Source organism: Mustelus asterias, chromosome 5 (genome assembly GCF_964213995.1).
Source record: "Mustelus asterias chromosome 5, sMusAst1.hap1.1, whole genome shotgun sequence".
NCBI lineage: Eukaryota > Metazoa > Chordata > Chondrichthyes > Carcharhiniformes > Triakidae > Mustelus > Mustelus asterias.
The window spans coordinates 110,515,732-110,532,052 of NC_135805.1; the positions used below are offsets into that span (position 1 = coordinate 110,515,732).

General features: G+C 40.9%; 1 protein-coding gene across 2 annotated transcripts in view; it reads right to left on the reverse strand.

Moving 5' to 3' along the window:
• Positions 1-3,888: 3,888 nt before the first annotated feature.
• colec11 (collectin sub-family member 11) overlaps positions 3,889-16,321 on the reverse strand; it is a 39,561-nt gene continuing 27,128 nt past the window's right edge. The window contains exons 5-7 of one of the 2 annotated variants that reach the window (XM_078213196.1): positions 10,553-10,606; positions 10,359-10,454; positions 3,889-7,614 (exon numbers count right to left, since the gene is read on the reverse strand). In XM_078213196.1, the coding sequence (XP_078069322.1) occupies positions 7,223-7,614; positions 10,359-10,454; positions 10,553-10,606 (542 nt within the window). In that variant the 3' untranslated portion in view covers positions 3,889-7,222. Of the gene's footprint in view, positions 7,633-10,358; positions 10,455-10,552; positions 10,607-16,321 lie in introns of both variants that reach the window. The other variant, XM_078213195.1, reaches the window with a different exon arrangement.

Consider the following 16,321-nt stretch of genomic DNA (forward strand, 5'->3'; position numbering starts at 1 on the left):
CTCCCGGGAGGCAGGAGAGGAGACAAGTTAAATATTCCAATGGAAATTCAAGTGTGAAATGAAAGAATAAAAAGTGTAAAGGTGTGGAGGTCTTTAATAAACAAAATTTCCCAAACTTTAATATAAAGCATTTCCCTGCAGGTGGCTGCAACAGCGTCTACATAGACTCACCGCCGCCCCTAGTGCGGGGTGTGGGTAATTACACCCAGCGGTCAGAGTGCGTAATTACACCCGGTGGTCAGAGTGAGTAATTACACCCAGTGGTCAGAGTGTGTAATTACACCCAGTCGTTGGTATGGGTAATTACACCCAGTGGTCAGTGTGGGTAATTACACCCAGTGGTCAGAGAGAGTAATTACACCCAGTGGTCAGTGTGGGTAATTACACCTGATAGCAAATGTACACCAAGAACACTTGGGAATGTGCGACTTCCATAATTCATTGGGGAGCGAAGTTGACACTTCAGGAAATGAGCAGAAGTAAAATTCTGTCCTGATACTGCTCAATTAAAAATGGTGCAGGTGGAAAATTAGGCAATAGTTCCTCCCCACATACCCTTGCTAATCTCCTTTCTATTTTATGCTATTGCTGGCCCTTTGTATCTCTTGGTGCTCTCAATATCTGAGTTATTATCAATCGTTGTTGAGGGGATGTTAAATCTCTTTCTAAAAATCGAATATTGCTTATATTTAACAATTAACTGCAAAATGGCATGACTAAAGATTCAGATGGCACAAAATGGAAAGAAAGATTGAACTTCAATTTCTATAGCATCTTTTATTACCTCAGGACGTTTTCATGTGCTTCATAACCAGTGAAGAAGTTTTAAGCATATTCACAGTTGTAATGCAATAGCCAAATTATACACAGCAACATCTCAGAATGGCAATGAATTAAAAGATTAATCTGTTTTCAGTGGTGTTGATTGAGGAGTCGGTAGTTGCTATCACATCAGGAAAGACCATAGTTCTTTTTGAACAAATGTAATGGAATCTTTTACACAAGACAAATGTAGGATGTTCCTCTGGCCTCTTCTGGTATACTCATTCAATAGTATTTCATATCGTATTTCATAGAATCCCTACAGAAGGAGACCATTCAGCCCACCAAGTCTGCACCGATTCTCCGACAGACAAATCCACCCAGGCCCCATCCCTGTAACCCTCTGCATTTACTCCAGTAGAAATCATAGAATCATAGAAACCCTACAGTGCAGAAAGAGGCTATTCGGCCCATTGAGTCTGCACCGACCACAATCTCACCCAGGCCCTACCCCCACATATTTACCCACCAATCCCTCTAACCTACCCATTTTAGGATTCTGAGGGGCAATTTTTAACCTGGCCAATCAACCTAACCCGCACATCTTTGGACTGTGGGAGGAAACCGGAGCACCCGAAGGAAACCCACGCAGACACGAGGAGAATGTGCAAACTCCACACAGACAGTGACCCGAGCCGGGAATCGAACCCGGGACCCTGGAGCTGTGAAGCAGCAGTGCTAACCACTGCGCTACCGTGCCGCCCTTGACCCTAACCTACACAGTAGGTTAGGGTCAAGGGTAAGTAATCACCCTAACCTACACATTTTGAGTCACTAAGGGGCAATTTTGCCATTTTGACTCACTAAGGCCCAATTCACCTAACCTACACACCTTTAGACAATGGGAGGAAACCAGAACATCCAGAGGAAACTCTCACAGATACAAAGTGGTTAGCACTGCTGCCTTACAATGCCAGGGACCTGGGTTTGATCCCTGGCGTGTTTCACTGTCTGTGCGGAGTTTGCACGTTCTCCCCATGTCTGCGTGGGTTTTCTCCGGGTGCTCCGGTTTCTGCCCACAGTTTGAAAGACGTGCTGGTTAGGTGCATTGACCTGAACAGACACTGGACTATGGCGACTAGGGGAATTTCACAGTAACTTCATTGCAGTGTTAATGTAAGCCTTACTTGTGACTAATAAATAAACTTTAACTTTAAAAGAGAATGTGCAAACTGCACACAGACAGTCATCCACGGTCAGAATTGAACTTTGCTGTTAGCCAACAGTGCTAACCACTGTGCCACCATGCCACCCTGAATTATTATAAATATAATCCTGAATTGTATTATTATAGTATTGAGTGCTATCAATATTAAATCCTTGTGTTTATAAGACTATTCCAGTGTGTCTGTTAAATTCCAACTGTCACAATAACGGCTTGCATTTATATATTATCCACATTGAAAATGTTCCAAGATATGTCACAGAAGCTTAAAAATGTCTTGTCAAAAAAGGGGAGCTTAGGCATCACCAAAAGTTTGATAATCTTAAAGAAGAGGTGGAGGTTGAAAGATGCAGGGGTTTAGGCTTAGATTCCCAGTGGGAACCAAGTGGCTAAAGGCACAGCCACTAATCCTGGGTTGAAACAAAAGTGAAATGTATAAGAGGCCATTTTCAGAGGAAATGGAGAGTGTCAGATTGGGGAGAAAAGTGTAAGAGTGGAGGAGGCACAAGAGAGTGGAACAAGAAATTACATGGGCAAACAATTTAAAGAAAGGAATTGCAGTGTGTTTTTAATTGTATATAAACCAGCCATTCCACCCAAATACTCCACGCCGGTGTTTATGCTGCACTTGAGCTTTCTCCCAGTTTTCTAAATCTCCCTTCTATTCCCTTTATTATGAGGATGTGCTTTAAAAAAAAGATACAATTTCTCATTTTTATTTTTCTGGATGGATTTTAAAGTAAACTGAAATCCTCATAAGACAATGGAGGACTGCCAGCGAGCTACAATATACAAGCTTGCATTCTACCAAGTTGAATGAAACAGAACATTCAATCTCCTGGGGAGCATTAAAGATCCATCCACTGTTGTTGGCTTTATACTTTTCGTTTTTTTGAAAAGTTTCTGAAATAAGACGTCAAAATGCAATTACCTGTTCTAAAAACAATGACATGAATTAATCAAATTTCCCTGGAATATACAGCCAGCAGGGTAGTTTAAGAGTCTGTGTTATCAAGCAGAGGGAAATCAGAGATCAGAATGCTGTACTGAAACTGGCTGCAAAAACTCTCTCTCTTTGGCTCTCTAAAGTATTGTGCCCAGATTTTGCAAAGTAACCATCCTACTGCAAACCAAGATCTTTTGGGAATAAAAAGTGGTATCTGCCCCATTCAACCACACCCAGTTAGAAAACTGGACAAAATGGCGACACCAAAGAATCACTGCATCGAGGCCAGCTAAAAAATAGCTAACCGTATACTCATTTGTTTTATCATATTCACAAACTGTAAAAAAAAATCCTCTTATTCTACCATCTGTCCCAGGGTGTGTGTGAGCTCAACATATGTGTCTGACGTATGAATGGTGATATTGATTTATCTAGTTTTATTTTAAATTCAGGAAATAGTTTCAATTAACTTATCTTGTACTTTGTTTAAACTCAGAAAATCTATCTAATTCTTTACAATCTGAAAGTTTACATAGTGGGACTGCTGCTGTATTGGCAAAGCACACCCTCTCTAAATTCACAAAAAAAAACCCTGTTGCAATTGTAAAACAAAGGAGTTACTTTATCCCTCCTCACCTGACTGTAACATTTGCTAATCTAGTTTCCCCTTAAAGGTATTTCTACTATTCACTTCAACCGCTCTGAGTGACATGGAACTCCATATTCTTTGGGTGAAGGAGCATCATTTGAATTTGCTGCTGAAATTCTTGCTGATCATCTTGCATTGATGGCTTCCAGTTTTGCTTTTCCTCATAAGAGGAAATATTCTGTGCATCCATTCCATCAAAGTCATTCCTAATTTTAAAGACTGCTATTAGGTCAATCCTCACCCTTCTCTTTAAGTTGTCAATGAGGTGTCAATTAAATATTAATGCATTAAGTAAAGTCTACAGGAAAAAAAATGGTTTATTTCCAATTCAAGATAAGTCAACATGAAAAAAAAGTATTTTAGTTCATTATATTCAGTATATGTTTCTTCAGAGTTTATTCTATCTCGCACATTTTATTTTATCCACAGGCACAAGACTAAAGGACAATTATAGACATATATGCAGACTTGGTTGGTTAAGGTTCAATTATTTTATTATTCCACACCCATTATGTTACAATGTGGCTCTAATTGTGGTGAAAACATAAGGTGCATTAGCTACGTGTCACTTTTAGATTACTGCCATTCTTTTGCCGAGGTTATTGTTTATTCCTAAGAGATAGCACAGACTGTCAAGCTATTTAGTGTGTTCAGGCATTATCTTCACTAGGTCACATCAGCTGAACTCGGGTGATTTGATATAAAAATGACAAATGTGTCCTATCACAGTACTAAATATTTTTAATATTCATGGTATCAGAAATTGGCAACATCAGTAGCATTGATCACAGTTGAGGCCAAATTATACAATGCCAGCAGTACATTGGTGTTGAGAAAGATAGCTTTATCAACATCTTTTACAGTGTTACCAGAAACTACACCCAAAGGATAATGGGTTCATAAAGTGAACCCGTGTTAATGAAACATGGAAATCAATGAAATATTTTCTTTACACAGTAATACAGAAATTAACATCTAACCTGTGGTAACCAGACGTTACATAATTCAGAAGGTATAATAAGATAGTACGGGTATATAATGCTGGGGAATAGACTCACACTGGAGGCGGTCCCAGAAATGGAAAGACGTTTAATTTCCTTTCAGAAGGCTACGCTTGACATTCTTGTCTATATGTGCAATGAAAGGGTAGAGAAGTTGAAAGCATAGATTTCCTGCCGAGCATAGGGTGCGTACCATTCTGCTCTTGCTGTGCCTCACTCTCTTCCCCACTAATCAACACAACCTTAACTACAAAAAACATTAAACTCTGTTTGAACCTGTCTTTTGAGGCCATGTTTCAAACCTATCTACTTCTCCTGTTGTTCGACTCCTGGAACTGCAGCCCACTAGTACTGTCATTCACCCTGAGCAAAGCAGTCCCTCACAGCAACCAACATCACTCTCACCAAAGACAGAAGCAATAGCACACACACCAGAGGAGATAGCACTGCTGAATGCAGTGCACAGATGGGAAAGGGCAAAAACAGGTATTAAATCAGGATGTTAAATATTGGGAATAAATATTTAATTGGAGATAGCTAAATACTGGAAAGATCAACACTATTTATCTTTGTCGCCTCCCACCACAAACTCCATTCCCTAACCACTAAATCAATCTCTTTTCCTGGCAACTGTCTAAGGTTGAACCAGACTGTTTGTAACCTTGGTGTCATCTTTGACCCAAAGATAAGCTTCCAGCCACATCTGTTCAATCACTGAGATCACCTATTTCTATCTCAATCCCATTGCTCAACTCAGCCTGACTCAGCTCCTCTGCTGTTGAAACCAGCATCCATATCCTCGTTACCTCCCAGTTTGACTATTCCAATGCACTCTGGCTGGCCTCCAACATTCTACCTCCCTAAACTTGAAGTCGTTCAAAAATCTGCTGCCCCATTTTTAAGCCAAGTCCATCAACCCTGTGCTTACTGACTTATATTTTCAAATCTCTTTATGATCTTCCCCCCTCCTATCTCTGTAATCACCACCAGGTCCAAAACCCCCTGTACTCCTTTAATTCTGACATCTTGAGCGTTTCTAATTTTAAATCCTCCATCACCAGTGGCCGTGTCTCCCACTGCCTGGGCCATTAGCCCTGGAATTCACTCCCTAAACTTCTCCACCCTTCTATCTCTTTTTCTTCTTTTGAGACACTCCTTAAAACCCACTCTTTATTTGCCTTAACATTTTCTATTGTGGCTCAATATCAAACTTTGCTTTATACCACCTATCCTGGTACCTTTTATCACATGAAAGGCCCTATATGAATACCCATTGTTGTTGATGATGTTAGTCACATAATGTCAAATGTTTCTTTTGGAATTACAACAATGGAATAAATGAAGCAGTCATGTCAAGCTGCTGTTGCTAATTTATGGGAAAAGGGTTGTAAGTGTTGGCTTCGCTGAACAAGACTTGTGTGATACATGAGTGGGCATCAAATTGGCTGATACTGCAGATGATCTCCATGTCATTCTGCAAGAGGCAAGAAGGTCATGGGAGAATGTGGCTTTAACTGCTGCAGCAGTACAATCCCAACGATGGAAATTTCCTTGCAGTAGCTGGTGAAACATTCAATCCCTACAGTGTAGAAGGAGGGCATTCGGCCCATCGAGTCTGCACTAACAACAATCCCATCTTGGCCCTATCCCCATAACCCCACACATTTACCCCACTAATTCCTCTAACCTACGCATCACGGGACTCTAAGGGGCAATTTAGAATTGCTAATGCACCTAACCCATACACCTAACCGGAGCACCTGGATGAAACCCACGCAGACACAGGGAGAACGTGCAAACTCCACATAGACAATTCCCCAAGCCGGGAATTGAACCCAGGTTCCTGGAGCTGTGGGGCAGCAGTGCTAACCACTGTGCCACCCCAAAGCCTGAGTCATTGTCAAGTTGCTGTTCCTGAGCCTGCAGACATGGTGCTGGCATAATAGAGGATACAGACTGTTCACCTCTGATATCTCTTGGTGTCCTGAAAATACTTACGTTGAATTTCTTTGTCCTCTACATGAAATTCTGATATCGGCTCATGTAGAAGTAAGTTGAAAATAAGGACTGCAGCAACCAATTTCTACCCCCTCATATCTTGCATAGAATGGCAAGAAAAATAATTACAGGACCTTTAAGAGCTTGCTTTAATGTTTATTTTAAATGGGCAGGGAATTGTTTAGCCCAAGGCAGCAATTAATAGTTTATCATTTGCCATATTCAAAAACAGATGGAAAGACCAAACTGGTAGCAAATGAAGAAAGAGAAACTTAAGCAACAAATAAGTGGGGTAATTTTGTTTTTGTAGGATAATTTAAAATAGCAATGTCAGTCACCGGTATACACTTTTCCTAATTTTAATTCCCATTGATTTCATTGATCTTTCCCTTTTTACACTATTATCCAACATCTAATTACTTCCAGCCTTGTTCTCTGAAAATATAAATACAAGAAAATGGTTCTGCTAAAACTCAATACATTAATCCTACTTGCACTGCATATATAAGAGCATGAGTGGAAAATGAAATTTATACAAAAACTCTGGTGTTTTTGAGGTATCATAGCTTTTAAAACTAAGACTAATTTATCCATCATGGATGTGGAATAATATCATGCTACAACAACAGGAGTTGACTGATTTAAGGTATATCTTTATCAAATTCACAGACAAAATACATTGTAATATGACAGGTGACATCATTCCACCCCCCAGAAGATACCATTTCCGCACAGTCTTCCTCATCGTAGGCATTGTTTGGTTCTCCATTCCGCCACTTGTTGAAGGTCTGCAGGGGTGACCCATCTGTAAAGACAAACTGGCCTTCCTCCTCCAGATCATTAACACCAATGAATACTCTGCTGAGACCTGCTTCGCTGATGTAAGAAGCAATGAGGCTATTGGTTGCTTCATCTTTTGGCATTATAAGAAGTCCTCCTCGGTCACGGCAATACTCATGGGCATCTGTGTATCTCTTCTCTTCCTTCACCAACAGGTAAATCTTATTTTCTACCTCTCGTACTCCAGCAACAGCTGCAGGGGAGGGCAGTGCTGAAAAGTGAGCACTTTGATTTCTGTTATATTTAATAAGATATAAGCAGCTTTATAAAGACACATACGCCCCCCCCCCCCCCATGCAAATTATGACTTAAGCTGGCATGCCTACTCCCATGAGTTTTTGAAACATAGAGTCCCTACAATGCAGTAGGAGATAATTCAACTCATTGAGTCTGCACTGACTCTCCAGTGGAGCATCTTACCCAAGCCTTATCCCCATAACCCCACATGTTTACCCCACTAATTCCCCTAACCAATACATCGTTAGACACTAAGGGGCAATTTACCATGGCCAATCAATCTAACCTGTACATCTTTATACTGTGGGAGGAAACCGGAGCACCCGGAGGAAACCCATGCAGACACGGGAAGAACATGCAAACTCCACACAGACAGTCACCCAAGGCTGCAATTTAACCTGGGTCCCTGGAGCTGTGAGGCAGTGGTGCCAGTCACTGTGCCACCATTCATCAAAATGCATGCATGTATTGGTTTTGGGTAAAAGGGCACAATATAAAATATAGGGAGTGTGATTAAATTCAAGAGTACTCTAAGTGATTTCAGGAAAAAGTAAATAGGCTAGGTTAGATGTCAGACAAAATTTACCATGGTGAATGTGAGGTGATACATTTTGAGAGCAAGAATATGGAGAGAATAATATATACATTTATTTGTAAGACTTTAAAAAGGAATGGAGGAGCAGAAAGACTTTGCCATATCTTGCATTACAACAGTGACAACATCTCAAAAGTGCTTCATTGACTATAAAATGCTTTAGAAACTTCTTGAGGCTGTGGAATTAACTATATGAATACAAGTTCAAGTTTGTAAAATTCACAAATCTTTAAAAATAGGAGAATTAGTTGATAAAATGTAAAAGGAGATGATTGTTGAAATTTATTATTTAGCATATAAAAGCAATGAAGTAATATTAAATTTAGTTAAACCAATGTTTAGGCCATAGTTATGGCACCTAGTTAAGAAATGAGTCACAGATAAGAAGGATCTACAGATGATAATATTACAAACGAGAGGTTGGGTAGTTGTGATAAGAACCAAGAGAAACTGGCCTCTTTTCATGAGACGAAAAGAAGGCTAAAAGAAATTTGATACAGATGTGTAAAATTAAGAATTTTGGTGAAATAATTCTGGAATGATTGTTTCCACTGGTCAGTTTACTTGTAACTAAAGTGCATAAATTTATGATCAATGCCAAAAGAAGAAAGGAAGAGACTAAGACATTTGTTAAAATTATGCACAGAGCATAGTCAGGACACGAAACCCTAACCAGAAATAATGGTGGGAGCTAAGTTCTTAATGTTTCTAAAAGGAAAGTACATCATTATTTTGGAACAAAAAAGGTTAAAATGAGTGTCACTAAATGGTAGCTCTTTTAAAAGAGCCAGGACAAATGCAATGGCCCAAATAGTCTCTGTTTATGCTGTTAAATTTAATTTAAACTAGGATGATCCAAATATCTCTAAACTTCCCCTAAATTTCATGGCCAAGGGTCAGAGAATCATAGAATCTCTACAGTGCAGAAGGCCGCCATTCGGCCTATCCAGCCTGCACTAGCAACAATCCCACCTGGACCCTATCCCGGTAACCCCACATATTTAACCTGCTAATCCCCTGACATTAGGGGCAATTTATCATGGCCAATACACCCAACCGCACATCTTGGACTGTGGAAGGAAACCGGAGATCCGGAGGAAAACCCACACAGACACACGGAGAACGTGCAAACTCCACAGAGACAGTCATCAGAGGCCGGAATTGAACTCAGATCCCTGGCGCTGAAAGGCAGCAATGCTAACCTGTGCCACCCTGCCACCCGTCTCCATTGGATTGCACTGAAATTGTGAAAACCATTGCAAAAGGTGGCCAAATTTTATGAACAAGTTTTATTATGCATAAATCAAGTTTCCAACAATCTTTAACACTGGTTTTAAAAATCCTCCTGGTATCTGTTTTCGCTCACAAAAACTGACCGCACCCCCATATCACAATAATGAGCATGGCTGATTGCGCCTGTTTGAGGAGGCTCTTCAAATTAAGCTCCCTTTTGAGTCCAGGCATTAGTGGCATGTTTTAAACATTTTTACATGTTAAATAATATCTCATTTCGTAAGGAACTGACCAGTGTAAAATGAAACTAGTAAATGATACCACATAAATATTCTAAGTAATTTTTGGTGATTTAAGATCAACAGACAGTGGACTGAACACTTATTAATTTATTTTATTTTCAGTTGTTTGATTAAAACTGCACCACTGTTAAATATATGATTGAAAACGTTTTAACACAAGAAAAAAAAAATTACATTCTATCAGCTACTCAATAGCATTGGCTCATGGAAAGTTTTGCACTTGTTGGCATGCAAATGAATTTGGTGGAAACTTGATCCATAACTTCACTTGAGAAAAAGAAAGGAATTTCAAGCACAACTTGCACCTAGATTGCCGATTGCGCCCTAACTTGACCCTAATATATTTAATTGTACAACTTCTTGTTGAGCACAATACATTAAACAAATGGATTACAGCCTTAAATACATCTATGCCTGCAATTTGCAGTTATGCAGTTTAAAAGATTAATGACCGAATCATTGTCTGCTCTAAAAGGCAAAGTAAATTACATGACAGTAAGAAGTGAAGTGCTATAGGCATTCTAATGCTATAGCAAAGCTGTCTTACTTAGAATGAATGATCAAACTTACCATTTTTAATGAAATTGAGTTCGTTTGTTAACTGTGTCACAAGAATGTCCATTTCTCCAATTACCTTTCTCAGTGGGCCACATTCACAGGGTAAGCCTGAGGAGATTGCACAGGATATTACTTAAGGACAGATTTAAAGAAACATGCATGTCATAAAGCAGGGCTATAGTCAATAGAATTTCCAATAACTCTACCTGGATCTCCGCTTTCCCCTTTTGCTCCTAGATCACCAGTCTCTCCTTTGCTTCCTGATAAATTAAGAAACAAAAAATTGAGCGTCTCAGTTCCTATTAAGAGCTTAAATCTCTCATCCCTCAATATCCTCTTAATTTCTGCTGAACTTTCACCTTAGCTTTGACATAGTTTTAATGTTCTATCTGGAAAGCAAGACAGTGAAGCATAATACTGGAGCCAACCTTTACTCCGTCTTACATTTATTTACAGTGAAATATTACAAGCATCCACCTCCTAACTCAAAACACCCCAGAGCATCAATCGTTTCTCTTTATATGTGCTCAAGTGAAACTGCAATTAATGCCCTCCACCTGCGTATAGTTAAACAAAAGTAATAAATATTTAACACTTAAAGTGCCCATCATACCCTTTCTGTAGTCTAATCTTAGTTGAATATAACTAATAGTATAACTGATAAAATATTTATATTATTTTTGAATCACATGTCTGCACATGCCTTTTCTCCACTAAATTTTATTTCTTTTTGTCAAATTTTCCAATAATTTCCTATTATTTTGTTCAGTTTTATCATGGAAATGGTGTTTCTAAACTGACCACAAAGTAATTCAATCTTCTCACCGGTAGTGGTGCTCTAAGGCCTGAGTTTTAAATGTTATGGTTCCTCAGCCTGTGTTATAGAGAATCTGCCAAGCTCCAAACAACTCCACTTCCCTGCTTTCCAGTTTTTTTCTATTAATAATCACATAGAATCAAAGTATTATGTGAAACTAAAAAAAAATGCATGACTTTAAGCTGGGGACTGAATGTGTCTATGTGCCCCAGTCTAATTATCTCCTTCTCTTCTGATTCTGTCTCATCTGATGATAACATGTGGTCTTGACTCCCCATATGCAAAATGACAAAGGGATCAAATAATATAAATAATTACGACACTGACTTTGATTTTATGAGTCTATACTCCCAACAGGGATCATTCCCGCCAGAAGCAGCAATCGGAAATTCTAATGCAAGTGCCCATGATTTACTGACTAGATCATGGATAATGCACACCAGAATTTTCCCTTATGCCTTTGCCTTAAGCAGACCAAAATACAATAGAGACAACACCTAATTAAACTGCTTTTTTCTTCAGGCAGAGAGCATTACACGCCTGGGACAAAAATTAAACATTCTGGTTTAATCTACTCCATAATTTTCTGACCAGAAAAATGGAACAATTTGGGAAATTTCTGATATGTGCCCACAATGGGTATGCATCTTTGCCAGAACAATGGACTCTTAATGTATTTTGCACTGTAGGGATTCTATGATATATCTCTTTATTTAAACAAGGTATATGGACCAGAAACAATAAATACCTCTTACACATTCAAAAAGGTACAGTTTCTATGATGGCTCAATTGGTACATGAACTGTCAGGTTTGGAACAAAGCCATACAAATGAGGATGGCTCATAATCTATTTTTAGCCTAACCCTGGCTGGGATAGTAGTAATAGCACTACTATCAGCTCAGCTTTGTTTACAGAGATGGTGGGAAAATCAGCAAAGATATGCTGTTCAGTGACCCTTAAACGGAAAGCATTTTCCTTTATAAATGTTGGATGAGGCAGGAATGGGCTTGATTGTGATACCAGGGAATGCCTGCGAACATTCGATGTCCAGACTCACAAATGGTGAATGGGCATTTGGGTAAGGCACCAAAGGGCAGCCAAAGGCAACTGAGATGAGGGGGAATTTCTTCTCTCAGAAGGTCGTGAGTCTTTGGAACTCCTTGCCTCAGAGAGCTTGTCTCTCAGAAAGGCAGAGTCCTTCTGTATATTTAAGGCTGAGATAGATGGATTTTTGATCAGTAAGGGAATCAAGTGTTAGGGGAAAGAACAGTTAGAGGAAAGTGGACATGAGGAATGTCGGATCAGCCATGATCCTATTCAATGGCAGAGCAGGTTCAAGGGGCCTAATGACTTACTTCTGTTCCCATTTCTTATGGACTTATGGTCAGTGTCTACAGAACTATACTGTGCTTATGAGGAGGGGAGAGAAAAACATTAGGTGGTGAAAATTTCAGACAAGTGATCATTGGACCTAATTCACATTATTAAACAAATTGAATTAAATGGTATTTGTATTTACTTAAATGTATAGAATATCTTACTTTTAGGGTGATACAGTGGCACAGTGGTTAGCACTACTGCCTCACAGCGCCTTGGACCAGGGTTCGATTCCTGGCTTGGGTCACTGTCTGTATGGAGTTGGCACATTCTCCTTGTGTCTACATGGGTTTCTGGCTGCTCTGGTTTCCTCCCACAGTCCAAAGATATGTAGGTTAGGTGAATTGGCCATGCTAAATTGCCCCTTGGTGTCAGGGGGATTAGCTAGGTTAAATACATGAGGTTGTGGAGATAGGGCCTGGATGGGATTGTGGTCAGTGCAGCCTTGATGGGCTGAATGGCCTCCTTCTGCACTGTGGGATTCGATGATTCTATGACCTATTATTGATAAAATGGAGTTGTCATTATTACGTAAATAATACATTTTTACTTCTAGAAAGGAAACCATCCTGTGTAGGATGACAATGTATCTATTTCAGTGCATCGTTCCAGTGCACCATAAGACCATACCTAATATAAATAAATATGCCTTACCCAACCACACTTATCATGGCTGCAAGCCTCACACCTACATCTCACTGCATGCAGACACAATCATTAAGGAAGGCATTATCTTCATACCTATGCCACTTTCTCACAGCCCCGCCACCCTCATCCCACACTTTCTTTGAATTTGGCACCACAACCTTACCCTTCTGCCTTTTTCCTTTCAGATACGCAAGGAATACAACTTGGCCAGACAGTGGACGAATAGCCAAGATGAGAGTGATGAAGATGCGTAAGGTTTCACAGTCACAGCCACAATCTCAGATACTGACCCTGTGTATAATTTAGGTGACAGCACAGAGGTGGGACACAGAGTATGATGGGCTGCAGCCTGGTCAGGGGGAAAGAATTGTGCATCTGCCAGCTCACCAGAGAGATTTTTAAAAATAATTTACAGGATGTGTGTGTCGCTGGTGAGGTCAGCATTTATTGCCCATCCCTAGTTGTCCTTGAGAAGGTGGTGGCTGCCTTCTTGAACCACTGCAATCCATGTGGTGTAGATGGGGAGTATTTTTAGGGAGGGAGTTCAGAATTTTGAGTCAATGACAGTGGAAGAACAGTGATATATTTCCAAGTTAGGATTGTGAGTGACTTGGAGGGGAACCTTCAAGTTGTGGTGTTCCCATGTATCTGTCCTTCTAGATGATTGTGATCGTGGGTTTGGAAGTTGCTGCCTAGGGAGCATTTGTGAGCTCCTGCAGTGCACTCAGTAGATGGCATACACTGCTGCCGCTGGTGGAGGGATTGAATGCTTGTGGACGGGGTGCTAATCAAGTGGACTGCTACAGAGGACGCAGATGAGCACTTCAAGGGGCAACCAATAGAAGACTGCTGATGAGTTTGCACAACACAATGCTGGGATCTGATGAAAGGTCATCCACTTGAAATGTTAATTTTGTTTCTCTCTCCACAACTGACGTATGACCTGCTGAGTATCTCCAGTAATTTCTATTTTGTTTTGTCAGATTTCCAAACTCCAAAGTATTTTGCTTTTGATTTGAAATGCGTTGAGAAACCTGTGGTCAATGCCAAAGATCAGCAGCAACTTGGTGCAGGCTGGTATGCAGAGCTTGGAATCTCTTCATTCCAACATGGTCAACTCCATTCTCACATTTGCAGACCCAACCAAGATGCAGCATCTGATGGCTGACATCCCCAATTTCTATCGCAGGGCACACAGCAGCCTCTTAATGTCTGGGTGTTGCAGTGCAAGCTCCATGCACGATCAGACTACTGCCACACAAGCACCGACATAGGCCATCACAGCTGTGAATTCCAATATGCAAAGGGGCTTGCAAGATATCACATCAGTCCAGCAACAGGTTACTAGGTTAGTTGAGGTACCCTCTCCTCCCAGCCCCCGGAAGAATGGTAGTTGCCTCACTTGGAATACAAACTTGCCATCCTCTCTCAGGAAGACAGCATTCTTACTCCCAACACTCTGCCAGAGCCCTTGTTGTTGCCTGTCAGTTACTAGTCCCGTCTGCTGTTGGTCATGTTGAGATGGTGCAGTCCAGAGTCGGGTCTACTAGGTCCACCTGAGGCTTCCTCCACTAAAAAGCAGCAGCCTTCCATCAGCCGTGCTGTAGCCACTGGGGCAGCACTATTACATTGGAGCACTAGAACAGGCAAAGACACATGGAAGACAAGAACTAAGGGAGCAAAAAAGGGTAATTAGTTGACTTGTCTGTGCAATATGTATGATTTCATTTATGTATTTTTTGGAATGTTTATTTTGTAGTGGCTTTTATTTTTGCACTGTGGCCAAACAGCCACTGAGATGGTCATTGACAAGAGAAATAACAAAGGACTGTTGACTGATAGGAATTTCAGGTTGCAATTACTGATGTTGCTCTCAGATGAATTTATTATGGACAAGCCAACCAGGAAGAGGTTGTCTCGGTTGACCTCTCTCTTCTTCCTCTTCCTTATGCCCCTGCTCCTCCTCGCCATGTTCCTGCTCTTCAGCTGTATACCTTTTGCTAATGACAAGCACTGTCCTTTCATGATGGTCAAGTTATGCAGCATGGATCAGACCACTGTCAAACTTGACACCCACTCTGCTGAGTGATGAAGGGGTTCTGCAAAGGAGTCCTGTCAGCGGCTGCTTTGCTTTAGCATGTTCTGCTATACCACTATTTGTGTGGCAGCATGGCTTTCATTGTATGCATGCTGCACACACGTACTTGCATTGCATCAGAGTCATCAGCCATGTCTTCAGTGGACAGCTGATGTCACCCAGTTGCCGTGCTTTAGTTTACATTGGTGTCTCTATTGCAGCTGGCACAGGGGACTATCACAGAATGAAAGCATCATGGCAGTTTCCAGGATGTCAAAACATTGACCTGAATGATGCACTGCCCATGGTCGCACACCTGTTGAATATCGAGGGAGTGAAACTCCTTTGAATTCTGGTATAGGGCAGAGTTGGCATTATATGCCCGCAAAGTAATGTGATTGATGTTAATAGCACCATACATCATGATTAACCTGCAATCCTAGCAAAGCCATGTGCTCGCTCAACCTGCTTCACATTGAATAGAGAGCCTCACTGACCTCCTTTATGCAACGGTGGATGTTGCATTAAAATGATCAGCTACTTACAGGTTACTCAGTTGATTTCTTCAGCTATTGTTATGATTCTACAAATGCTTGGTGCTTCAAATTGTAAAAATCGACAGGGAATGGTGCAGCGGGAACTGAAAGACGCTTTGGTTATTGCAAGGCCTCTCAGGCACTCATAGGCATTGCCCTTGAAATACAGCAAGAAAAGGAGAATAAGCAGAGGTCTCACAGAACAAATCAAGCCAGTGGATGGGGGGGGGGGGGGGGGGGGGCGGCGGAGAAAGAGGGTTCTCAGCAGAAAGCAATGGTGGGAGATGGGCGGCACAGTAGCACACTGGTTAGTACTGCTGCTTCACAGCGTCAGAGTTCAATTCTGGTCTTGGGTCACTGTCTGTGTGGAGTTTGCACATTCTCCCCGTGTCTGCATGGGTTTCCTCCGGGTGCTCCGGTTTCCTCCCACAGTCCCAAGATGTGTGGGTTAGGTGGATTGGCCACACAAAATTGCCCCTTAGTGTCAGGGAGACTAGCAGGGTAAATACGTGGGGTTA